At 44.2% G+C, this 25,644-nt stretch overlaps 1 protein-coding gene across 3 annotated transcripts in view; it reads left to right on the top strand.

Moving 5' to 3' along the window:
- The first annotated feature begins 6,290 nt into the window (after window positions 1-6,290).
- Window positions 6,291-25,644, top strand: part of RGN (regucalcin) — a 43,367-nt gene continuing 24,013 nt past the window's right edge. For 2 of the 3 annotated variants that reach the window (XM_030200633.1, XM_030200631.1), the window contains exons 1-2: window positions 15,822-15,894; window positions 19,886-20,051. In XM_030200633.1, the coding sequence (XP_030056493.1) occupies window positions 19,889-20,051 (163 nt within the window). In that variant the 5' untranslated portion in view covers window positions 15,822-15,894; window positions 19,886-19,888. Of the gene's footprint in view, window positions 6,482-15,821; window positions 15,895-19,885; window positions 20,052-25,644 lie in introns of those variants that run through there. The other variant, XM_030200632.1, reaches the window with a different exon arrangement.

The following is a 25,644-nucleotide window of genomic DNA, read 5'->3' as shown; positions in this document are numbered from 1 at the left end:
ACTACTGTAGCACTATGCCTAGCCATCTATTAGATTATATGGACCTACATGACATACATGGTCCTATATACATGGCACTATCCAGCATTAAGAACCTGATTATGATGTGCAAATTTAGACATTTTCTCTCTAAAGACTAAGACATTGTGGAGACATCCAGTCTCACAGAAGAATAACAACCCTTCTTTACTGTACTTGGCAACTGCTGATAAGATCATGATGTTCCAGGATCAGCAAGCTGTTATCAGCATTGACACAGGTTGTTATCGGAAATGGACATCAACGCAGCAAGCTGTTACCAGAATTGATGCCAATGCCAGACACTTGGAGCTACTTGTTTATGTTCTTCAAGAAGAACATACGTCAGTGAGAGAAATAAGTCTCCCGATTTCCCCATAAAAGGCAGCACTTGCCAAGGTTAGCTGGCTTGTGCCAACATCACATCTGAGGGGCAAGATCTACGTTGGACCAGACTGAAACCTGAAGAATATGCTGACATCTGAAGGACTACATCAGTTTGTAAGTGTGCCAAGCATCCTTGCATAGTGCTCCTGGGGTTAGAGTGACTCTGTACTTAAGAGTCTAGCTAGGCATTTAAATACCTTTACTCCAAGCTATCTCTGCAATAGGATTGTCTTTGTCTTTATTCCTGTTTACTCTATGTCATTTGCTGCTACTGTAAATAAATAAGACCCTATTTTTATAATATCTGAATGTGGAGTTAGTTTCTTTTATTATTTTTGGTGCAGTGGGCTTGGATCTAAGGATAAGGGATGATACATTTACTCCTGACACTTCCCTAACCAATGCTAGTCTGGTTGGGACCCATTTTTGTTATAACTTACACTAAGTGTTAGATAAACCATAGCACCCCAATAACAGTGTTATCTGTTTTGCACCCACAACCAGTGGGGGTGGGACAAAGAGAGACATGGAATAAAGGGAGGTGGAAGATGCTGAACTATGGTGGGGTGTAAGGTGGGAGTAGAGACAGAAACTGTTCTAAGAGAGAGAGAGACTGGACTAGGGGAGAGAGGGGGACAGATGCTGGACTAACAAAGCGAGGGGGAGAGAAATATCAGACTATGGAGGGGTAGGGGTGCAGGAAGGAAAGCTGGACATGAGGAGGGACAGGGACACAGAAGAGATACTGGCTCTGGAGGGAACATGAAAATAGGGTCAGAGGAAGAGAAGGGGCAAATGCTGGACTTTAGTGGGCAGGGAGGGAGCAGGGAAAGAGAGACTGGACCAGGGGAGAGAAGGGGACAGATGCTGGACCAACAAAGGGAGGGGGAGAAAAATAGACCACAGAGGGTTGGTGGTGCAGGAAGAAGGGAAGCTAGACATGGAGAGGGACAGGGACACAGAAGATATGCTGGCCCTGGAGGGAACATACAAATAGGAGTAGGGACACAGAGGGGCAATACTGGACACAAGGGGAGGGATAGAGACACAGGGAGGATATACTGAACATGAGGGGACACAGAGGAGTGATGCTGTTATTGGAAATAGACATCAATGCAGAATTGATGTCAATGCCAGACACTTGGAGCTGCTTGTTTATGTACTTCAAGGAGAACATACGTCAGTGTGGGACACAGAAGTGTGATGCTGGACAGGATGGATAGGGACCCACAGAAAAGATAAATGCTGGACATACAGAGAAGACATGTCAAAAGAACAGGAGACCCTGAAGAAAAGCAGAAGAGAGACACTAGGACCAAAGCAATGCTTAAACAAAGGTAGAAGAAAAGTATTTCTTTCTGAATTTATTAATTGTAATATGTCAGCTTTGGCAAATGTGCATCCTTTGGAGCAATGGTGTTATCATAGACTCATCTCAATTTTTCTGCCCAGGACCCATTCAGACCAAGCTATGCCACTATGGTGGAGGGATAGATCAATTGCATGGGATGGGGGGTAGGTAGGGTGGGGGAATTGGGAAGGGAAGGGGGAGGTGGTGGTCTTTTAGAGGTGAGGATGATTTTTTTGCATGAATGGGAGGGGAAGGTGCTTGTCGGGCAAGTGACAGTGGAGTGGTCATAGGTAGCCAGTGCATTTTTTCTAGCAAAAAAAGTGCCGGTACTCAAATGCCAGGCTACCCTTCAGGGGTGGGATGATCACTGAAGGACCCACCCCACAATAGCCAGGCCCCCTGCAACCAGTTACAGAATCTATGACAAGGCAGAATTGTTGTGTAGAGCCTGAGCTCTCTCATTAAAACTTGGGGACCAAAGGTCAGTTTTAACAGACAATGGAAAAGGTGCCGGTACTCAGTACCCCCAAGTACCCCCTCAAAAAAAGAACTGTAGGTAGCACTCATGGCTGATGGTGGGGGCAGTCATTGAATGGATGCGGAATGGTAAAGGTTTAGGTTTGTACACGACTCACTTTTTCTGAAATGGCAAATATACCTTCACAAAAATGAACAGTGATTGAGTTCATTCCTTGCTGCAATACCTTGCTGGTATGGATGTGCATGCTCTGGTGCCTGTTCTTCCTCCTCCTCCTCTGTGTCCCCATCCTGTGGCTCCAGGCCTTCAGGTAGTAGTATTTTACTACTACTATTAGTAATTTGTATAGGGCTACTAGATGTATGCAGCGCTGTACAATTTATATGCAGGTACTTTCTCTGTTCCTAGAGGGCTCACAATCTATGTTTTTGTACCTGGGGCAATGGAGGGTTAAGTGACTTGCCCGGTGTCACAAGGAGCTGCAGTGGGAATCAAACCCAGTTCCCCAGGTTCTCAGGCCACTGCACTAACCGCTAGGCTACTTCTCCACTCTTTTGTGCCCAGTTGTACAGGATACAGCAGGCCATAAATATCTGACAGTTCCCCTTCTGATCTCTCTAGGCTCCTGAACCATAGCAGTCCAAAGGTGTGTTTGATGATGGCCCTGGTTTGGTGGTGTGCCCTGCTGTAGTGCTCCTTAGTCTCATTGAGAGGACTGATGATGGGGGCATTAGCCACCTCCTCTCTGGGTAGCCCCGGTCACCTGTGAGAGATGATGAGAATGAAAGAATGGATATGAGGTGAGAGGGAGACCAGGGAGATGTGGTAGGGTGATGCCCCAGCTGCCTGCACACTGCTGCTGTGAGCTAGGTTCTGTCTGGCACACAGATGTCTGGGGTTCTCGTGGTATCTGTTTGTCTGTGTGTGTGCTTCTTACCTAAGAGCCAGCTGCCAGTGATCTCTCTTCTCTCAAAACAGATATGTATCCCTGAGTGTTCCCAGATGTAGGAGTCATGGTAGGATCCAAGGAAGTGGGATGACATCGGTGATATCTCCCTGTGCATTACACACTACTTGCATATTCAGAGAGTGGAAGGCCTTTCTGTTGTGGTAGATGGACTCTCTCACTTTTGGGGTGCCTGAAGGCTACATAGATGCAGTAAATGGTGTTAAGAACAGAGGGGAAGCGGTCAACCTCATAGAATTGGAACATTGTGTTGTTTTTGCTGCTGGGTATGGGGGAATGCAATATAGTCAGCTGTGTGTGTGAAAAGAGCTGTGATGCACTGAGAAATGGGTATCGCTGATTGGATGAGGCCTGCACTGGTGGTCTGGAAACTGCCAGTGGTGAGAAAAGCAAGTGCAGAGGTGCCCAGGCATATATTGCCCCCTGTAAGTGGTGGGGTGGAGGAGAGGCTCCAACTGTTGGCAGAGATGGTGAACAGCTTCCTTGTCGAAGCAGAAGCGCTCTATGCACTGCTCCTAGTGAGGTCAAGAAACTGTATCCTGGGTCTATATATCCTGTGGCCCTCTTCCTGGTGTACTTCATGCAGCATGGCCTCCACAGCCCATATGTTGTGGTGGATCATGCCCAACAACTCCTACTACTACTTAACATTTCTAGAGCGCTACTAGGGTTACGCAGCGCTGTACAAAATAAACAAAGAAGGACGGTCCCTGCTCAAAGGAGCTTACAATCTAAAGAACGAAATGTCAAGTTGGGGCAGTGTAGATTTCCTGGGTAGAGGTGTAGAGTTTAGGTGCCGAAGGCGACATTGAAGAGGTGGGCTTTAAGCAGAGATTTGAAGATGGGCAGGGAGGGGGCCTGGCATATGGGCTTGGGGAGTTTGTTCCACGCGTGGGGTGAGGCGAGGCAGAAAGGGCGGAGCCTGGAGTTGGCGGTGGTGGAGAAGGGTACTGAGAGGAGGGATTTGTCTTAAGAGCGGAGGTTACGGGTAGGAACGTAAGGGGAGTTGAGGGTTGAGAGGTAAGGAGGGGCTGCAGATGGAGTACATTTGTAGGTTAGTAGCAGAAGCTTGAATTGAATGCGGTACCTGATCGGAGCCAATGAAGTGACTTGAGGAGAGGGGTGATATGAGTGTATCGGTTCAGGCGGAAGATAAGACGTGCAGCAGAGTTCTGAACGGACTGAAGGGGGGATGGGTGGCTAAGTGGGAGACCAGTGAGGAGTAGGTTGCAGTGGTCAAGGCGAGAGGTAACGAGAGAGTGGATGAGAGTTCGGGTGGTGTGCTCAGAGAGGAAAGGGCGGATTTTGCTAATGTTATAGAAGAAGAAGCGACAGGTCTTGGCTATCTGCTGGATATGCGCAGAGAAGGAGAGGGAGGAGTCGAAGATGACACCGAGGTCAGATGAGACAGGGACGATGAGGGTGTTATCAACCGAAATAGAGAGTGGAGGTAGAGGAGAAGTGGGTTTGGGTGGTAAAAGGTAAAATTATGTATCATACCTGATAATTTTCTTTCCATTAATCATAGCTGATCAATCCATAGACTGGTGGGCCGTGTCCATCCACCAGCAGGCGGAGACAGAGAGCAACCCCCCCGCCCCCCCACATGTGGTCATGTCCTACCACCACCACCCAGTGTGCTCCCCATCACCAGTGTTGCCAGGTGGGCGGTTTTACCGCCCAATTGGGCGGTTTTCCGCGACCCGCCGCGGGAAATTTTTGCCCGCGGCGGGTTGCGGTTTTTTGGGCGGTTTTTTGGCCGGCTTTTCGGCCGCGGTGGGCGGGGTTAGTGACGTGGGAGGCGGGGTTAGTGACGTTGGGAGGCGGGGTTAGTGACGTTGGGAGGCGGGGTTAGTGATGGGGGAGGCGGGGCCGATGACGGGGAGGCGGGGCCGATGACGGCGGGGGCGGGGTTGATGACGGCGGGGGCGGGGGTGATGACGCGGGGGCGGGGGTGTCAGGGGCGGGGTTTGAGTTTGGGCGGGTTTTGGGCTGGATTTTGGGCTCCTTTAGGCTGGAAAAAATTTTTCCACCTGGCAACCCTGCCCATCACTAACATCCAGACTGACACACAGTTCTACAGCACAGACAATACATCACTACTCACAGTCACCACCTTACTTGCAAGCACAGAAACAGACTGCAAATGGTGGGGCTAGGGACTGATAGGCAGCAAGGCACATGCAGACTGGCTGGGGCAAGATCAGGGATAGATGTTTGAGGGAGCTCATAAGTGGATATGGAAAAAGGTTGCAGGGGAGAAGTTTGTAGGGGCAGGCAGGACAGAAAGATGAGAGATGAACTCCAGAGCGAATGTGGCAGGATGTGACCAATAGGGGTGAAACACAAACAGACCTGGCTAGAGAGAGATGGCATTCAGGCTTATAGACTCTTCTCTTCAGTCAGCACCAACACAAGTAGTCACTAAGACAAGCTGCTGTGGCATCTATTTGCCCCTTATAGCAAACATGTCCCATTACACACCCCTGATATACTAGCCATTTCTGCTGCATCCACTTTTTTTTATCCAGGCTGTGCTAAAATTGCACTTTATATTTTAGGGAGGTGTTGATGTAGATGTGCCAGGATATCCACATTTAAAACACAAATAACACTTCTAAAATAACCACGTTATTGTTTCATGCCCCAGGTACAAAAAAGTATCTGTATACAATATGTAAGCCACATTGAGCCTGCCATGCGTGGGAAAGCGCGGGGTACAAATGTAAAAAAAATAATTTTTTTTTTGGAGTGGTTCAGTAGTCAGAGTAGAGGGACAAGAACCAGGGAAGCCAGGGTTCAAATCCTACCTCTCCTTCAGTTTATTAGGAGGGGCAAGTAATCAAATCCAAAGTATTAATGATTTGTTTTAGTATTGATTTTGTAATAAATATTAATAATAACGTTTTAAAAGCTGTAAAATGCATAACTCTCCTGCCTTCGACAGATAAACTCAAAAATACAGCACCCTAAATATTTAGGTGCTACCACTTTAAGAGGTTTAAAATGTAGGAAACAGCAAACTACGTAGGAAGTGCAGTTACGAGCTGGTGGGGTGAAGCAGCTGTAGGCCGAATGGCCGATGAAAATCTGGCAACCAAGAGGAAAACTGTAGCACTTCACTAAGAATCTGCTCACTCCTCTCTCTTTATTCCTGCCCTGATCACTTTCTAGAACTGTTGACGTTAATCGCAGGCCAGCCGTGCCGAGTGGAAAGTAAGGAATATAAAACTCCAGCTGCGGAGAGCACAGCACACCCTATAATCATAAACAGAGCTCAGTGAGTTACTTTGCTTTTCAATTGCAGTTACATCGCTCTTGTCTGCCAACTAATAAGCGAATGACATCCCAGTTCTGAACTTTTCATGCCTGTTATGGAGGCGGCCCTCCATACTTCCCAGTACCTTTTGAGATAGAATGGGGAGGGAACAAAGGATCGAAGGGAAGAAGCATGCTAATCACAACTCCGGGCAGAAAACTATGAACTAACACGTCACTGTACTACTGAAAACATTAAGCAGCTCCCTTTACCCTATTAGCACTTAGGGAGAGCTGAATCTCCCCTCTCTAAACACCACCAGTGTCCAGCCTTGATCCTAATCAGTGCGTTTTTCTACAAAAAAGGTGCCGGTACTCATCACTGAGGGACCCACCCATCCCATAATAGCCAGGTCCCCTGCAACCAGTCACAGAATCTATGACAACACTGAATTGGTGTGTAGAGCCTGAGCTCTTTCATTAAAACTTTGGGTCGACTATGGGTCAATTTTAGCAGACAATGGGAAAGGTGCTGGTACTCAGTACCCCCTCAAAAAAAGCCCTGATCCTAATTCAGTGGGGTATCCAAAGTTTACTAGGCACAGTAGAAAGACATGGGCTGAACTCAAGGGGAAATGTGCGCCTCTCTTCCTTTAAACTGCTTCTGCTCATCTAGCATATCTGAAAGTTGGTGGGCAGCTCTGTTGCCCCTTGGATGAGTGTTGTTTCTGGTGTGTGATCACACACTGAGTGGCCGATGAGTATAGAACAAGAGTGTGTGCCCTGCAGTTCTGACGTCCTGCGTGCACGTAACGTGTAGGACATGCATGCAGGACGTAGAGTCAAAACTAACAGAAACAGATCAGCAAATGCGCGGAGACCGGCGCTGAACAAGACTTCTGCTGGTGGGGGTTGGGGACCCCTGCCAGCAAAGGTACCTAGTGGTGACGGGGGACGGTCAGCGGCGGCGGGAGGGGGGGTTGAAAGTGGTGGGGGGAGGCGGGCTAAAATGTGCCCCCCACACCTTGGGCTATGGACCCCCCCTCCCGCCGAGGTCTGGCTACGCCCCTGCTCTCAACCCCAATAGAGAGCGGGGAGGGGGACTACAGCCCAGCACACCTAATAAGAAAAGTCCCATAAGGCACAGGGAAATGTGCTCAGGAAGATCTGTGGTCCAAAGGCATTTCCTGCCTTTCTTAAGGGCACACACACTGTAAACTGCCACAGGTAATGTAATCAAACATATAAACAGCAAGTGACTGTACTCACTTGCAAATGCGCGCAGTACAGACTTCCCTGTCTGTCCCGCCCTCGCGTCAAGACGTCATGACGTCAGAGGGCGGAACAGAGAGGGAAACGGAGTCGAATTGTCGCCGCCGGTTCCGCGTGGAAAGGAACATTGCGCGAAACAACCTCCACCCTCCCCCCATCCCTGCCGCCGCCCACACCCCCCTCCGTATCGGGCCCCCTGCACTGACCTGACAGCGCCTCTCACCTCCGTGTGGAAGCGCTGCAGGCAGCAGCAGAGCGATCTGCTGCTGCCTACAGCGCTTTCACACGGAGGTGAGAGGCGCTGTCAGGTCAGTGGAGGGGGCCCGGCACGGAGGGGGGAGGGAGCGGCGGCGATGAGGGTACCTGGACATGGGGGGAGGGCAGGGGGGAGAGGCCATGGTTGCTGGACTTGGGGTGAGAGCAGGGTACAGAGGAGGGTTGCTGGACATGGGGGGAGGGGGGAGGCCAAGGGAAAGAGGAGGGTTGCTGGATATGGGGGGGAGGATCGGTGGACGGGGTGAGGCCAGGGGAGAGAGGAGGGCTGCAATACTTGCCCGTTTTTACGGGCTTAACGGCTAGTCTGATATAAACAATGCCCAACCCATACATACGAGCAACATGTGCCCTGCTCCATGTATTACTTCCTGTCCAGCATGGAAAGGCAAACCTGTAAAATATTTAGGAGAAGACCAACAGAAGAAAAGTGAAGAAGAAACTGAGACCAGCCCAATTAGGGGAAAAAGTGCCCAGACAACACAGGGAAAAAAATATTTCATACTTTTTAAAGACTGAGGCCTCTTCATTTTGGGAAATGTATGTTTTTCCTGATTTTGTATTTTACAGAGCACAGGAGAAAATACAGTGTTGTACTGCTTATAGAATTGGAGGGGGGCTCCATTTCAGTTTTTGTGTACATGTTTTCTGTGGTCCCCCTATTTTGCATCAGATGAGGATCTATCCGTGTTCCATATGTGCGACCTAGGTGAATGATTGTACTAGCATATAGTGTCTGTCTAGGAATCTGCAACAGGACAGCTTGTTCTAGTTTCCCAGTAGTAGGTTTCCCAGTAGTAGGTAGAGGAGTGTGGTAGCTGTGTTAGTCCACTCTTAAGGTTATCAATAGAAATCAAACAAAATAAAACATGGAAAAGAAAAAAAGATGATACCTTTTTTATTGGACATAACTTAATACATTTCTTGATTAGCTTTTTGAGGAAGAAGGGCAACCTTCGAAAGCTAATCAAGATATGTATTAAGTTATGTCCAATAAAAAAGGTATCATCTTTTTTTCTTTTCCATGTTTTATTTTGTTTGATTTCTATTGATAACCAGTAGTAGGTGTATCAGTGCTCTAGATCCCAGTGTAATTTTTATTGCATTGTCTTTTCATAGGTGGTTTAGGACTGTTATGGTTTAATAAATTTCCTATATAGGTTCTGAATGTCTTTTTGCAGGGTTTTTGAGTTACTTTGCAAAGTGTCTGGCCCTATTTGAAAGCAGGCCCTTTGCACCCCAATATAAAAATGCTCAAGTAGACTCACTGATTTAAACCCAGTGTCTGGCAGTGGAAGGAATGTGTTCTGTTCCTGAGGTGATGATTACAATTTGAATATTTTTTGTATGGTGAGTTGTAAGAGGGATACAGAATTGGAGGTCCAATGTTTATTTTGAGATTCTATCCCGAGGTGGACAACCTGTATCTCGTCATTGAATTTTATATAAATAAGCTCTGTCTCCTTCCTCTGCTCCGGCTCCTTGGTTATCCAGCCTTGTTAAGTGTCCCCCCCCCCCCCCCCCCAAAAAAAAAAAAAGAACTATACGCTTTTCTAATTATAGCACAGTATATTCTAGTTTATTTATTTTAAACATTTCTAAACATACTACTAATACTAATCATTTCTATAGCGCTACTAGACGTACGCAGGACTGTACACATTATTTGCAGGTACTTTTCTCTGTCCTTAGAGGGGTCACAATCTTGGTTTCTGTACCTGAAACAATGGAGGGTTAAGTGACTTGCCCAAGGTTGCAAGGAGCTGTGGTATCCATTAGTCCTAGGCAGTGTACATCAGGAACATACGCAGAAAAAGACACAAAAAGCACAGCAGAATACACAAAAACTACAACAAAGAATCACCAAATGAACTGCCCTTAACATAAGCTGATTAGTGCCAGGGCGGTCAAAGGGCACCTCTTTAACGTTGTTTTTGACTCTGCCCTGTCCTTTTTTAATTCCCTTACCTCTTAGTTGTCTGCCTGTGTGTTTGTCCTATTTAGATTGTGAGCTCTTTGAGCAGGGACTGTCTTTCTTCGTGTATGGTGTACAGCGCTGCGTATGCCTTGTAGCGCTATAGAAGTGATAAGTAGTAGAAGTAGTAGAGCCAGGAGTTACCTGGTTAGCAGCAATATTCAGGGGGAATTCATCAAGGTGTGGTAAAAGTTTGCCTTTTAGCCCACTTTGATTCCCAGTGAGATTCAGCAACCTGCTGGATCCTGGTACTGCAAAGTCTCAGCCTGATGCACCTGGGTCAACAGAGCTGGGTCCCCCTTTGGCCTCAAGCCCCACCCTACTACTACTACTATTTAGCATTTCTATAGTGCTACAAAGCGTACGCAGCGCTGCACAAACATAGAAGAAAGACAGTCCCTGCTCAAAGAGCTTACAATCTAGTAGACAAAAAATAAAGCAAACAAATCAAGTAATGTGTAGAGGAAAGAGGAGAGGAGGGTAGGTGGCTTGAAGACTCCCCCTGCCCCCCCCCCCCCCACAAGAGCAACCTTTACAATCATTGGTGGTCAGAGAATGTCTTCTGGAGCTCTGAGGGGTCTTTAGGCAGGAGCGATGCCCAGTCGCTCCTGCCCAGTTCTGCGCCACATTCAAAATGGCACCCCAAGTGGTAGTCTTGTGTGACTACTGTTACAGATTATATTCCCCCTCTGGATGACCCCCAGGCCCCCCCCCCCCCTTGGTGATTGTAAAGGTAGCTCCTGTAGGGGATGGCAGCAGGGGGGACCTTAGACTATGGGGGGGGGGGGGGGGATTTTGAGCTGGGGTTATTTTAATGTGGATTTTGGGCCCTAACGCGGTCTATCATCACAAGTGGTGTTTGGGTATTTGCATAATAATAAGACCTGCCGATAAAAAACTTATGCAAGTCAGCAAACAGGACATGCGAACTGGAGAGTCTGCACTACAATGACTTACAAATAGCTGGGTGTCTCCCAAAGAGGCTGTTTGTGAAACGGAGACGCTCTGTTGAGATAACCGCAGAGAAAATCGTTGCACTAAGATAAGTGTCTATTCATTCTCTCCTACTTATCATGAGATGTCCTTTACATAAGTACACAAGTATTGCCATACTGGGAAAGATCAAAGGTCCATCAAGCCCAGCATCCTGTTTCCAACAGTGGCCAATCCAGGTCACAAATACCTGGCAAGATGCCAAAAAAGTACAAAACATTTTATACTGCTTATCCCAGAAATAGTGGATTTTCCCCAAGTCCATTTTATAATGGTTTATGGACTTTTCCTTTAGGAAGCCGTCCAAACCTTTTTTAAACTCCGCTAATTGCCTTTACCACATTTTCTGGCAACGAATTCCAGAGTTTAATTACACGTTGAGTGAAGAAAAATGTTCTCCGATTCATTTTAAATTTACTACATTGTAGCTTCACCGCATGCCCCCTAGTCCTAGTATTTTTGGAAAGCGTAAACAGACGCTTCACTCCTACCCGTTCAACTCCACTCATTATTTTATAGACCTCTATCATATCTCCCCTCAGCTGCCTTTTCTCCAAGATGAAGAGCCCCAGCCGCTTTAGCCTTTCCTCATAGAGAAGTCATCCCATCCCCTTTATCATTTTTGTCGCCCTTCTCTGCACCTTTTCTAATTCCACTATCAGGCTCATTTTCGTAAGAGAAGGACGCCCTTCTTTCGACACAAATCGGAAGATAGGCGTCCTTCTCACAGGGTCGCCCAAATTGGTATAATAGAAAGCTGATTTTGGGCGTCCCCAACTGCTTTCCGTCGCAGGGACAACCAAAGTTCACGGGGGCGTGTTGGAGCTGTAGCGAAGGCGGGACTTGGGTGTGCCTAACACATGGACGTCCTCAACCCATAATGGAAAAAAAAAGGGTGTCCCTGATGAGCATTTGGATGACTACCTGGTCCTGTTTTTCTTACAACCAAGGCACAAAAAGGTGCCCAAACTGATCAGATGACCACCGGAGAGAATCGGGGATCACCTCCCCTTACTGCCCCAGTGGTCACTAACCCCCTCCCACCCTCAAAAAACATCTTTAAAAATCTTTTGTGCCAGCCTCTATGCCAGCCTCAAATGTCATACTCAGGTCTATCGCAGCAGTATGCAGGTCCCTGGAGCAGTTTTAGTGGGTGCAGTGCACTTAAGGCAGGTGAACCCAGGCCCATCCCCCCCACCTGTTACATTTGTGGTGGTAAATGTGAGCCCTCCAAAACCCACTGTACCCACATCTAGGTGCCCCTCTTCACCCGTAAGGGCTATGGTAGTGGTGTACAGTTGTGGATAGTGGGTTTGGGGGGGGGGGGGGTTGGGGGGCTCAGCACACAAGGTAAGGGAGCTATGTACCTGGGAGCAATTTCTGAAGTCCACTGCAGTGCCCCCTAGGATGCCCAGTTGGTGTCTTGGCATGTCAGGGGGACCAGTGCACTACGAATGGTGGCTCCTCCCATGACCAAAGGGCTTGCATTTGGTCATTTCAGAGATGGGCGTCCTTGGTTTCCATTATCGCTGAAAATCAGAAACGACCAAGTCTAGGGACGACCATCTCTAAGGACAACCTAAATGTCAAGATTTGGGCGTCCCTGACCGTATTATTGAAACAAAAGATGGACGTCCTTGTTTCGATAATACGAGTTTCCCCACCACTCCACCGGGAATGTTTTTGAGGACGTCCTCAGCAAAACTTTGGCGTCCCTTTCGATTATGCCCCTCCACATCTTTTTTGAGATGCGGAGACCAGAATTGAACACAATATTCGAGGTGCGGTCGCATCATGGAGCGATATAAAGGCATTATAACATCCTCATTTTTGTTTTCCATTCCTTTCCTAATAATACCTAACATTCTATTTGCTTTCTTAGCAGCACACTGAGCAGAAGGTTTCAATGTATCATCAACGACGACACCTAAATCCTTTTCTTGGTCTGTGACTCCTAACGTGGAACCTTGCATGACGTAGCTATAATTCGGGTTCCTCTTTCCCACATGCATCACTTTGCACTTTCTCACATTAAACGTCATCTGCCATATAGACTCCCAGTCTCGTAAGGTCCTCTTGTAATTTTTGACAATCCTCCCGCGATTTAACAACTTTGAATAACTTTGTGTCATCAGCAAATTTAATTACCTCACTAGTTACTCTCATCTCTAGGTCATTTATAAACGTATCATCAACGACGACACCTAGATCCTTTTCTTGGTCTGTGACTCCTAACGTGGAACCTTGCATGACGTAGCTATATTTCGGGTTCCTCTTTCCCACATGCATCACTTTGCACTTGCTCACATTAAACGTCATCTGCCATATAGACTCCCAGTCTCGTAAGGTCCTCTTGTAATTTTTGACAATCCTCTCGCGATTTAACAACTTTGAATAACTTTGTGTCATCAGCAAATTTAATTACCTCACTAGTTACTCTCATCTCTAGGTCATTTATAAATATGTTAAAAAGCAGCGGTCCCAGCACAGACCCCTGGAGAACCCCACTAACTATCCTTCTCCATTGAGAGTACTGACCATTTAACCCTACTCCCTGTTTTCTATCTTTTAACCAGTTTTTAATCCACAGTAGAACACTACCTCCTATCCGATGACCCTTCAATTTCCTCTGGAGTCTTTCATGAGGTACTTTGTCAAACGCCTTCTGAAAATCCAGACAGAAGCGGAGCCAGGATGAGGCAGGTTGACAGCGCGGGGGGAGCGAGAGTGGACTTCCACCAGCGCACATTTTCAGTGCAACAGGACGAAAAAAAATAGGCGCTGGCACAGGCAGAACTCCGTTTGGGGGAGCAGCCACTCCCCTGGCGCCCTACCTAGCTACGCCACTGAATCCAGATACACAATACCAACCGGCTCACCTTTATCCACATGTTTGTTCACCCCTTCAAAGAAATGTAGTAGATTGGTGAGGCAAGAATTCCCTTCACTAAATCCATGTTGTCTTTGTCTCATTAATCCATGCTTTTGAATATGCTCTGTAATTTTGTTCTTAATAATAGTCTCTACCATTTTGCCTGGCACCACTGGTCTATAATTTCCCAGATCTCCTCTGGAACCTGTTTTAAAAATCGGCGTTACATTGGCCACCTTCCAATCTTCCGGTACCATGCTTGATTTTAAGGATAAATTACATATTACTAACAATAGCTCCGCAAGCTCATTTTTCAGTTCTATCAATACCCCGGGATGAATACCATCCAGTCCAGGAGATTTGCTACTATTCAGTTACATTACATCCTCCTGGTTTACAGAGAATTCATTAAGTTTCTCTGACTTGTCAGCTTTGAATACCATTTCTGGCAGCGGTATCCCACCCAAATCTTCCTTGGTGAAGACCAAAGCAAAAAATTAATTTAATCTCTCTGCTACGGATTTGTCTTCCCTGATCGCCCCTTTTACTCCTCGGTCATATAGCGGTCCAGCTGATTCTTTTGCCAGCTTCCTGCTTTTAATATACCTAAAAAAAATTTTTACTATGTGTTTTTGCCTCCAACGCAGTCTTTTTTTCGAAGTCCCTCTTAGCCTTCCTTATCAGCGCTTTGCATTCGACTTGCCATTCCTTATGCTGTTTCTTATTATTTTCAGTTGGTTCCTTCTTCCATTTTCTGAAAGATTTTCTTTTAGCTCTAATAGCTTCCTTCACCTCACTTTTTAACCACGCCGGTCCTCCTTTTTTAATACGCGGAATATATTTGTCCTGGGCTTCTAGGATGGTGTTTTTGAACAGCATCCACGCCTGATGTAAATTTTTGACCCTCGCAGCCGCTCCTCTAAGTTTCTTTTTCACCGTTCTTCTCATTTTATGATAGTATCTTTTTTTACAGTTAAACGCTAACGTATTTGATTTCCTATGTATACTTCAAAGCTAATATCAAATCCGATCATATTATGATCACTGTTATCAAGCGGCCCCAGCACCATTACTTCCCGTGCCAGATCATGCGCTCCACTAAGTGGAAAATCTTATATAATAAGCAAACGTTAATATAAAAATGACATTAAAAATACATTAAAGAAATATCTTCCCTAAGCAAAGAAAAATATACTAATAAATTAACAGTCAGAGGTTTTTAAGACTGGTGAAGTAACATCGACAGTTCTGTGTATAAAAGTTCACATGAAAGAGACGAACGCTAGAGGTCTTTTCCTCCTTAGAAAACGGCTTAAAATAAGAATAAAAAAATTTATATTAGACTTGCTATTTTGTACATATTTACCTATAATAATAAGATGCAAAATATACATTTGCATATTTTGCATCTCATTACTACCTAACCCATGGCGACTTAAATATCGCTATGGTATTTTTGGTTAAGCAGTAGTATGACCGTTTAAGTCACATTAAGGCCCAAATAATGTGACTTAAGGCCCTAACGCTGTTTGATGAATTCCCCCCTCAGTCTGCTAACCAAGTAACCATCCAGATAAAGTTAAGAGAGCATAAAAGACTGTTCTACATTTAGTTGTCTGGGCACCTGTCTGAGTATTGGCCTGCACCTTGATAACTTCCAGTGGCCATGCAAAGTCTGGATATTCAGGGCTGGCTCCTAGATTAGACCCAGCACTGAATAGCTAGGTGATCAGCACCTTAAACATTAACTACCTCCAGCTGAATATTGGGTCCTGTGCTGTTAGTTTGGTAACCCTAGCTGTACTGCTTATTATATCTTCTCATGGAAAATGCTGAGGAAAGCCTTTCCTATGACAATCAGAGCCTGCTGCTTGCATCAGATCATCAGAAATAAATTCTCTGTTAATAAATTAACATTAATGGATATGTAAGTTAAGCAAGTGCAGAAGTTAAATATTTACAGGTCCAGTACAAAGCTAGAACTCCAGCTGAGGTTGTTGCCAGTGTGTCTTTACCTCAGCAGAGAAACCCAAGTATAATTTTGTGGAAGGTAGGCAAAACATTTGGTTTTGTTAGTTAGCTGCTAAACTTTTATGCGCATTATTTGTTTTCATAACAAGTACTTAAGCAATATTACTTATTTTTAAAACAACAGGACTTGACAAATTCCTGGTGCCAGGAATCAAGGCACATAATATTTTACTGTAATGTTTATATTTGTCAAATCTCAATGCAGCAATAGCAGCTCAGATGGCAGCTGCAGCATCTATCTCTTTTATTCAGATCCTGTTTTGAGCTTAGTAGGTTTGAGATTGTGAGACCAGCATTAGAATTTAGGTAAACCTGTGTGGTTTTAAACTCATTGACAGCTGCACAGTGCTTGACCGAAGGAAACAGCTGTTCTGGCAGTGAAGACATCATGGGGCAGCAGTAGCCGGAAGGTGATAGGTACCGTACCTGGAATTTGAGGATGTTGCTGACTGAAGGTTAACTAGGAAGCAACTGACTGGAGGGGGAGGTTGAGAAAGAGAGACTATTAGGAACAGAGCAGAGGATTAAGAGAAAGAAATCAAACTCGGGTATACATATAAAGTATCACATACCATGTAAAATGAGTTTATCTTGTTGGGCAGATTTGATGGACCGTTCATGTCTTTTATCTGACGTCATTTACTATGTTAACTATGTTATATATGTTGAAGAGAGACCACTAGAGCAAAGGAGTGAGAGAACTGATGGGGATGGATATGAATAAGGTCCTGAAAGTTTTTGTTTTTACTCCATAGGCACAGAGTGGAAAAACAGCCTTGGTATGGCGTATGGCAGGGCCTTCAAGGGATTCATTGAATCCTTAGCTGTGATGCCACCTGTCTTTTTCTTTCTTTCTTAGTGTATGCAAGGCTGAGAGGCACTATAGTTTAGCCTGAGAGCATACATCTGAAAAGGTGTGAACCAGCCCCTGCCCCCCCACCACCACCAGGCCTGCACATGACTCTCAGCTGTACCTTCCGCCTGACCATTGTGCACTTCAGTGAGTTGCATGCAGTCCAGGGGGAGCTATTGCACCTTCCTTGATGCAGTGCTACTGGTGATGCAATACTGATTAAAGAGCTGAGCCAGGAGCCCTGAGGCAGTGGCATGTTTCTTTTTTACCCCAGACAACATCAGCATCTCAAATCCAGTTTGAGCCCATCAGCACTCCTCTCCTAGGTCCTTTGACTACACTGTGAACTTTACCTATCAACATCCTTCTTTATTCTCTGACAAATTTGTTCCATTTGTTCAGTTAAAAAACCCCCCATTATGTCGTCTTCTTTATTCTCTGATCCTCTCCCGCTTTGACTACTGTAGTTCTTTACTCCAAAGAATAAACCTTAGCCACATTTGCAGATTACAAATAAATCAAAACACTGAAATAAATTTCTTTATGGTGCAAAAAAATACGATTATGTTTCCCCTCTGTTGAAAACTGAACACTGGCTCCCTATCTCTTATTGTAAACCATTTAAAATAAATATTATTGTTCATCAGGTACATTATTCTGGTCAATCTCAGTTTCTATTTGACCATCTTATTCCCAGCTTACCTAGTAGGTCTCTTCATTCATCCAGTCAAGCCTTGTTGTTCATTTCATCATTTAGGCAAATCAGTTTTGAAGATATACATCAATCCTGCTTCAGTGATCTAGCTCCTACGATCTGGAATGATTTTCACATTTATTTTTTTTTGGTTACATTTGTACCCCGCACTTTCCCACTCATGGCAGGCTCAATGCGGCTTACATGGGGCAATGGAGGGTTAAGTGACTTGCCCAGAGTCACAAGGAGCTGCCTGTGCCTGAAGTGGGAATTGAACTCAGTTCCTCAAGACCAAAGTCCACCACCCTAACCACTAGGCTACTCCTCCACATCTGACTTGAGTTGTTCCTCCCAAAATTTAAATCAGCATGTAAAACTTATTATTTCCAACAGGCGTTCCAGCATTCCTGAATGGGGCACTTGTCTTGGTGGGATCGGTGGAAGTCTACTGTTGTTTACTGTATCCAGCAAAGTCCTCCTTATGTGCTTTAGTTTTTAATTTTTTTATTGTATTGATTTTCAGATAGTGTTTATCATTGGATTATAACTTAAACCTCCTATTGTACCTGTCCACCCCTTTTGTCTCTGTCCATATATTTTATTGTTGAACTTTTATTGTAAACCGCTTTGATATTTTGTTTTATATTGCAGTATATCAAAACAAAATGATACTTGATGCTTCTAAGCTTTTGTGCTATAGTCTGTGCCTGTGCTACCACCTGTTAGAATCAGGCCAGGCTATCATCACAGAGGAGATGAGACCTGTCATTAAATTAATGCCTCTTTTATTTTATTTTATTTTATTTTATGTGCCTATCATTGGTGGGAGGCAGAGGGGAGATTAGGGAGCAAGTGGAGAAAGAAAGAAGGGCATTTTCACATAGAGAATTGAGTACATGTGAGATTTGATATTGGAATTGTAACAGGAGACAAGAGGCAAATTGGTTCCAAAGGCATGACAGCTTTATTGCTAGCAATGAACAGCACTGAGTTCTCTCAGGATACTGCCCCCCTGAGCGTCACCTGACACTCGTTCTTATACACTCTTATCAGTAGTCATGCGCAGTTACAGACAGAGGATCTTACACAGAACCCACCTACAGAATGGCAAGAGCAAAGAAACGGAGGGGAAAAGGGGAAGTTGGTAGGGGCAAGAAGGGGTTGGGATGACATACGGAGGGGAGAATTTAAGATTAGAAAGTGGACAGGAGAGAAGAGGGATGGGGAAAAGAGAGGGAAGGGGGGTGGTAGGCAGAGTGAAGGAAGTTCAGGGAACAAGAAGGGAAGAGAGAAAGGATGGGGCAGGGAAGGAAGTGTGGGGTAGGCTTAATATAGGATGAGGGGAATAGGGTAACAGGAGGGGAAGAGAAGATAATAGAGGGAGTGCAAGGAGTGAGAGAGGAGGAAGCTGTTGAGCCAGTATACGGGGGGGGGGGGGGGGGGTGTTATGATTCTGCCGGTTTGGCTGAGGGGGAGGGGGGACGTCTCTTCTGATTGGCTGCCAGGGGTTGTACTGACGTCAGGGGATAGTACTTTAGCCTGCAGCTGAAGAGTTTCTCTGCTTTTGCGTTACTTACTTGGTGGTAACAGGAAAGCCTGATAGTTTTCTCTCAGAACGTGCTCTAGGTTTTGACAGGGATCTGTGTTGTATTAGAGTATTCTTTTCCTTCCCTCTGGGTCAGCTGCTGCTGTGTGTGTGTGCCTAGCTCTGTAATCAGGGTCAGCTGCTCGTTTGTTTAGTGGGGGCTGGGCATTGCTCAGCCTCTGGGGGCTCTGGGCTGAGTGAGAGCTTTCTCCTTTGTTTGTTTGTTTTAAGGATTTCTCTTCCCAGTGTCCTGGCCTGCTGGCTCAGTGAGTTTAACCCTTTGTGTACTGTGTGTATTGTATTCCTGCCTCTGCCAGTGTGTTTGTTGGATGGGCCCCCTCGGGAGGGGAAGCGTTCTCTCTGATTGTTTGTTGATTTATGGCACTCTCTCTCTGCTGGCTCTACAAGCTTAACCCTTTGTGTTCTGTGTGCCTCTGTCTACAGTGGGTTTGAGGCAAAGGCTTTCTGCCTTCCTTTTGTGTCTGGTTCCTCTGGCTTCTGCCTGGGGCTCCTAACCTGGTGGTGGGGGGGGGGGGGGTTGCTGTGTTAGTTCCCCTGACCTGCGCTAGTCCCCTGGGTGGGCGTGGCCTGCTCTGGTCCTTTGTTTCCCCCTCTGCCCTATTGCTGGTGTTCAGCGCGTGTCTGGCATCTTGGGGCCCTCTGGGTTCTTTTACTGTCAAACGGAAAAATGTTGGCACAAACCTAGCATACACTTTTAATAAATAAGCCACTCTTATTGGTATACAGGAGTTTTGGTTTTTTTTTTGGGGGGGGGGGGGTTTCTTTCCAGCAATTTGTGCGTAGCTTTCACTGAGCAATTGAATTCTTTTCTGCACATGGGTTTGCCATGGCCTTGATTTTAGCTGTTCTGCTTGCAGACCATGTCATCCATTAAGATTGAGTGTGTTATGGGAGAGAAGTTAAGGATTGGTGAGTCTCCATTATGGGAAGAAAAGGAAGGAACCCTGCTTTTTGTAGATATCACTGGACAGAAGGTATATCGATGGAATCCAGCCTCCAATAATCTACAAACTGTATCAGTAGGTAAGTCAGAGCTGAAAAACCCTGTTAAAAGTAAATAAAATTCTGTTATTATATAGTCATGTCTCACTCCTCAGTATGAAGCTGTATTGGATGCTGCTCCATGGATTGTTCATACTATATAGTCACCTTGTCTTTAAATGTAGACATATTTTGCTCAACTCAGTGGAAGTTGGAAATAATTATTAAAAAGGCATTCAGAATATCTGGCTGTCTGTACATCTGATGGACAAAATAACTTTCCGAAAATTTAATGGAAAGTGATGAAACTTAGTATGTGAGAAAACCTTGTAAAAAGACACAGGGCCTCATTTTCAAAGCTCTTAGACTTACAAAATTCCATGGCTTACTATGCAACTTTGTAAGTCTAAATGCTTTGAAAATACGCCCCACATTGTGTTAAAAAGTTGGCCAGGTCTCATTGGGTGTTCCCTAGAACTTACCCCTGCCTGCCCCCATCCAAAAAAAAAGGTATGGCCCAATGTGTTTCAATGGGAGGAGTAGTTCCACCTTCTGTAGTGTATAAACTTATATAAAGTGAAACATTAGGGAATTTCTTCTTGCAAACTGCCTCTCACTGTTCTCTACTCTTCCACCCCACAAACTGTTTTCTACCTGTTTCTCACCAACTACCACCCAGTTGCATCTATCCACAAGTATTCTGGCAACAGATATACGACAACGAATGGACAACAAGAACTGACTCCAAACTTTATCTCAACTGCTGGGATGACAGATGCAGCAGCGTACTAAACGAAATAGCACCCTTAAAAACAAGAATATCAAAAAGACAGAATACTCAATGACAAACTAAAAAAGCTTAAAACACAATCCAGGAAACTTGAACGAGCATGGCGAAAAATAAAAGATGAACATACACTCAACGCATGGAAACATATACATAGAAAATACAAATATGCAATAAAACAAACCAAAAGGTCCTACTACAAAACCAAACTAGGACCGGATTACAAAGATATGAAGAAACTATTCCAACTCGTAAATAAGCTACTGGACACCACCCCAATCACTACAACCAACACAGACATCCCACTCGCAGACAAATTTGCTAACTACTTTAACGAAAAAATAACAAAATTACGGAGCACACTTCCCCATCACAACACCGACATCGAAAACTTCTTCAACAATCTGGACCTAACCTCCGATGGATACCCAGCTGACCGTATCTGAACAACATTTAATCTCATCAACACCAAATCAGTTACACAAGCGACTCACAGGTTCGCCAAGACCCACTGCAAACTGGATACATGTCCCAGTTATCTACTAAAATCCGCCCCCGATCGCTTCATAGCAGACCTCACATCCCACCTAAACTTCATGTTACAACAAGGTCTCTTCCCTGAGGAATATGGTAAAATCCTACTCACCCCAATACCAAAAGACACCAAGAAAAGCACAAACGATCTCACCAACTGCCGCCCAGTTGCGTCTATCCCACTAGTAGTAAAAATGATGGAGAGTCTGGTGACTAAACAGCTCACGGAACACCTGGACAAGTTCTCAATATTACATAATTCACAATCAGGATTCCGCTCCCACCATAGTACCGAAACTGTCCTAGTCACCTTCCTGGCCAAATTCAAGCAGGAGATAGCCATAGGTAAAAGCATACTCCTCCTCCAGTTCGACATGTCGCGCGCATTTGACATGGTAAACCACAACATACTACTAAGACTACTTAGCCATTTCGGGATTGAAGGAAATGTACTTAATTGGATTAAAGATTTTCTAACCACCAGAACTTATCAAGTAAAATCAAACTCAAACATATCACCATCGTGGAAAGCAGTATGCGGAGTACCTCAAGGATCACCACTATCACCAGTACTCTTCAACATGATGATGATTCCACTGGCACAGTCCTTATCCAATCGAGGCCTCAACACGTTCATCTACGCAGATGATGTTACAATCTACATCCCATTCAGACATGACTTGACAGAAATGACCAATAAAATCAACGATGGCCTGAACATCATGGACTCCTGGGCAAACTCATTCCAACTGAACACTGAAAAAACACACTGCCTCATCCTCTCTTTTCAACATAGCAAGTACAAACCCACAAGGATAAATACCCTCCCTATCTCAGACAGCTTGAAAATACTCGGCGTCACACTTGACTGTAACCTTACTCTCAAGAGCCAAGTAAATTCTGTAATATAGGTGGGAAAATGTGGGGTACAAATGTAATAAATAAATAATAAAGAAAATGTTCTATTCAATGTGGAAGCTCAAACGATTAAAACCTTTCTTCCCAAGGGAAACCTTTCGAAACCTAATTCAATCAATGGTCCTAAGTCATGTAGATTATTGCAATGGAATCTACGCGGGATGCAAAGAACAACTAATAAAAAAAAACTCCAGACCGCCCAAAATACAGCAGCTAGGTTGATATTCAGCAAAACACGCTTCGAAAGTGCCAAACCCCTTCAAGAAAAGCTGCATTGGGTCCCAATCAAAGAACGGATCATCTTCAAAATCTGCACTTTAGTCCACAAAATTATATATGGCGTAGTCCCAGGATACATGATAGACCTCATAGATCTACCAATATGAAACAGAGTCAGGTCGTCAAGAACATACCTAAACCTACACTACCCAAATTGCAAAGGACTGAAATACAAAACAACCTACGCATCCGGCTTCTCCTACATAAGCGCACAACTATGGAATGGCCTCCCAAAAGCTGTGAAAACAATACATGGCCACCTGAACTTCAGGAAATCACTAAAAACCAACCTCTTCAAAAAGGCCCACCCCAACAATCCTACGTAAACCTCTTCACCCAGAAACATAGCATGCCTAATGATTGTACTGGACAACACACAATCTTCATCCCTTCTGGCCCTCCACTTATACCTCATTCGATCCCTATACAACCTTTTATTTGCTATCAACCGACTGGGTAATCGCCTTGACGGTACTATGTAAGCCACATTGAGCCTGCAAATAGGTGGAAAAATGTGGGATACAAATGCAACAAATAATAAATAATAACAATATAGGTAACACTCGTTTTGGGGGTGTTATTGGGGTACCTGACACTTAGTATAAATTCTGAAAGAAATGGGTCCCAAACAAGACTAACATTGGTGAAGGAAGTGTCAGTTGCAAATAGAAGAAACTCCACACCCAAGTATTATAACAGGGCAATTATTTTATTTACAATAGCAGCAAACATGATATAAGATAGACAGAAATGACCAAGCCAATCTCATTACAGAAATAACATGGAGTAAACGCACATAAATCTGTATGAGGTATCTTCCATCTTTGAGCAGAGTAATGTGGCAACCATGTTAGTCCACTTTTAAAAGGTAAGGTGAGAGACAGTGTTGAGCTGGGTGGATGAGAGACAGGGAAAGATGCCTGTTAGATAAGAGAGAGGGTGACAAAGCAGTAGAAATTTATGGTTTATAATGGGCTAGAAAACCTAGATCTTTGTTAAGTCCTACATAGAAAGTTTCAAGCATAGAGTAAAATCACAACTTACCAGTAAACAAAAGAAAATTCTGTTTATCCTTTCTCCACCAGAAAGAGTGTCCATAAAAACCCTACAAAACTTATAGAGGGGATTCTTAAACCTTTCATACACAAGACAAACAGCTTCATATAACACACCACAGACTTTCTGAACAAATTAAAGAATATCAAACAGTTACCACTGGGTGCCCTTCTGGTCACAATGGATGCAGAATGATTATACAGCAACATTCCCCATGCAGATGGCATAGCTGCTTGTGAGGAACTCCTAAAAACATCCAACCTAGACCATCAATACTCACCGGAAAGTATTACAAAATTAATCACATTTATTCTAACTTGCAACTATTTCTGCTTTAACCATGGTATCTATCTGCAAATCATGGGCACTGTGATGGGCACCAGGACAACACTCCACTATGCTAACCTCTTTATGGCAGAACTGGAAAAGCCATTTTTGAACCAAAATCACAAAAAAATAAACTTCACTAGTATCGTGTTTAGCAATAATTATTTACAGAAATGCATTTAATCAACTAAAAAAATAATAATAAAAGGAGAGGAAAAAGCCTCAAAATGCAGGACATTTTACTTCAATAATTTCTGCATGCTGCATATTCTTGATAGATATGAAGTGGAGTTTGCTTTTTTATAAAATTTAGCTAAAATATTTTTAGATAAATTGTAATAAAAAATTTATGTGAACTCTCAATTGTGAATGAGGGTTGTTTTATGCAGATGATTGATGCAGCAGGTTCATTTAACAAATTATTGAAGTAAAATGTCCTGCATTTTCTGAGGCTTTTTCCTCTCCCTTTTTTTTTAAAGTTGATTGAATGCATTTCTGTAAATAATTGTTGCTGAACACGATACTAGTGAAATTTTGTTTTTGTGATTTTGGTTTGATAACTTCATTCCTCATAGGGTAATTAGAGACATTTTTGAATACATATCAGACTAAACCTCTAAAATACTGTATATATATATATATACAGGAAACCTACAGACAAATGCAGTTACCACCACAACTCCAGCTTCCACCCTTCACATACAAAAAAATTCATTATACACTACACAGCCAAGCCACAAGATTCCACCGTATCTGCTCTGACCCAGGAGACAGAGATAGACACCTCAAAATCCTGACTGAATCCTTCAAACAAAAAGGCTACACCCCCAAAATAATCTTAAAGAATGTTGTTTCTGCACTTAAAATACCCAGGGAAAACCTAATGCAGTACAAGGAAAAGAAAGCTACGGAGAGAATCCTCCTTATAGTGACATACAACCCAGATGTAGAAAAATTGAGAATAATAAAAGATCTACAGCCACTACTCCAGAAGGATGAACTACTAAAAGAGATATTCCCATCCCTACCAGTGCTGACCTTCCGACAGCCACACAACTTAAAGCCCAAACTAGTGAAAAGCAAGCTCCCGATAGAAACTCAAAAAGAAGAGAGAGGCACACATTCTTGCAATATATCCAGCAGCAAATTGTGCCAACACATTTCACAGGATCTCACAGTCATTCACAAAGGAAAAATATTCAACATGAAGGAATCCTTCACATGCTCATCTTCCAATGTGGTATATATCATTCAATGTAAAAAGTGTAAAGAAGGTTGCTATATTGGAGAAACAAGCCAGATGCTAAATACGAGATTTAATTTACATAGACATCATATGAAAAATGCCAGTGCCAACCAGGATGTCACCTCTGTGGGACAACACTGTACCAGACAAGAACACTGTATCAATGATTTTACGGTGAGAATTCTAAAAGAAAACTTTAAGACAATCTAGGACCGTAAGAGCTTTGAAGTCAAAATGATTAAATATTTTGACACCCAGCAGACAGGACTTAACAAAGATCTGGTTTTTCTAGCCCATTATAAACCATAAAATTCTACTACTTTGTCACCCTCTTATCTAACATGCATCTCTCCCTGTCTCTCATCCACCCAGCTCACCTTCGCTGATCTTACCCACCTCACTCTCTTTCTGTGATACTGGAATGCTTTGGTGTTTCACTTATATATGCTGTTATTTATCAACATTTGCTTATTTCTGATCTGAAGAAG

Source organism: Microcaecilia unicolor, chromosome 4 (assembly GCF_901765095.1).
Source record: "Microcaecilia unicolor chromosome 4, aMicUni1.1, whole genome shotgun sequence".
Taxonomy (NCBI): Eukaryota; Metazoa; Chordata; class Amphibia; order Gymnophiona; family Siphonopidae; genus Microcaecilia; species Microcaecilia unicolor.
Note: the sequence above shows the minus strand (reverse complement) of the source record. Positions and strands in the feature narration are given on the sequence as shown.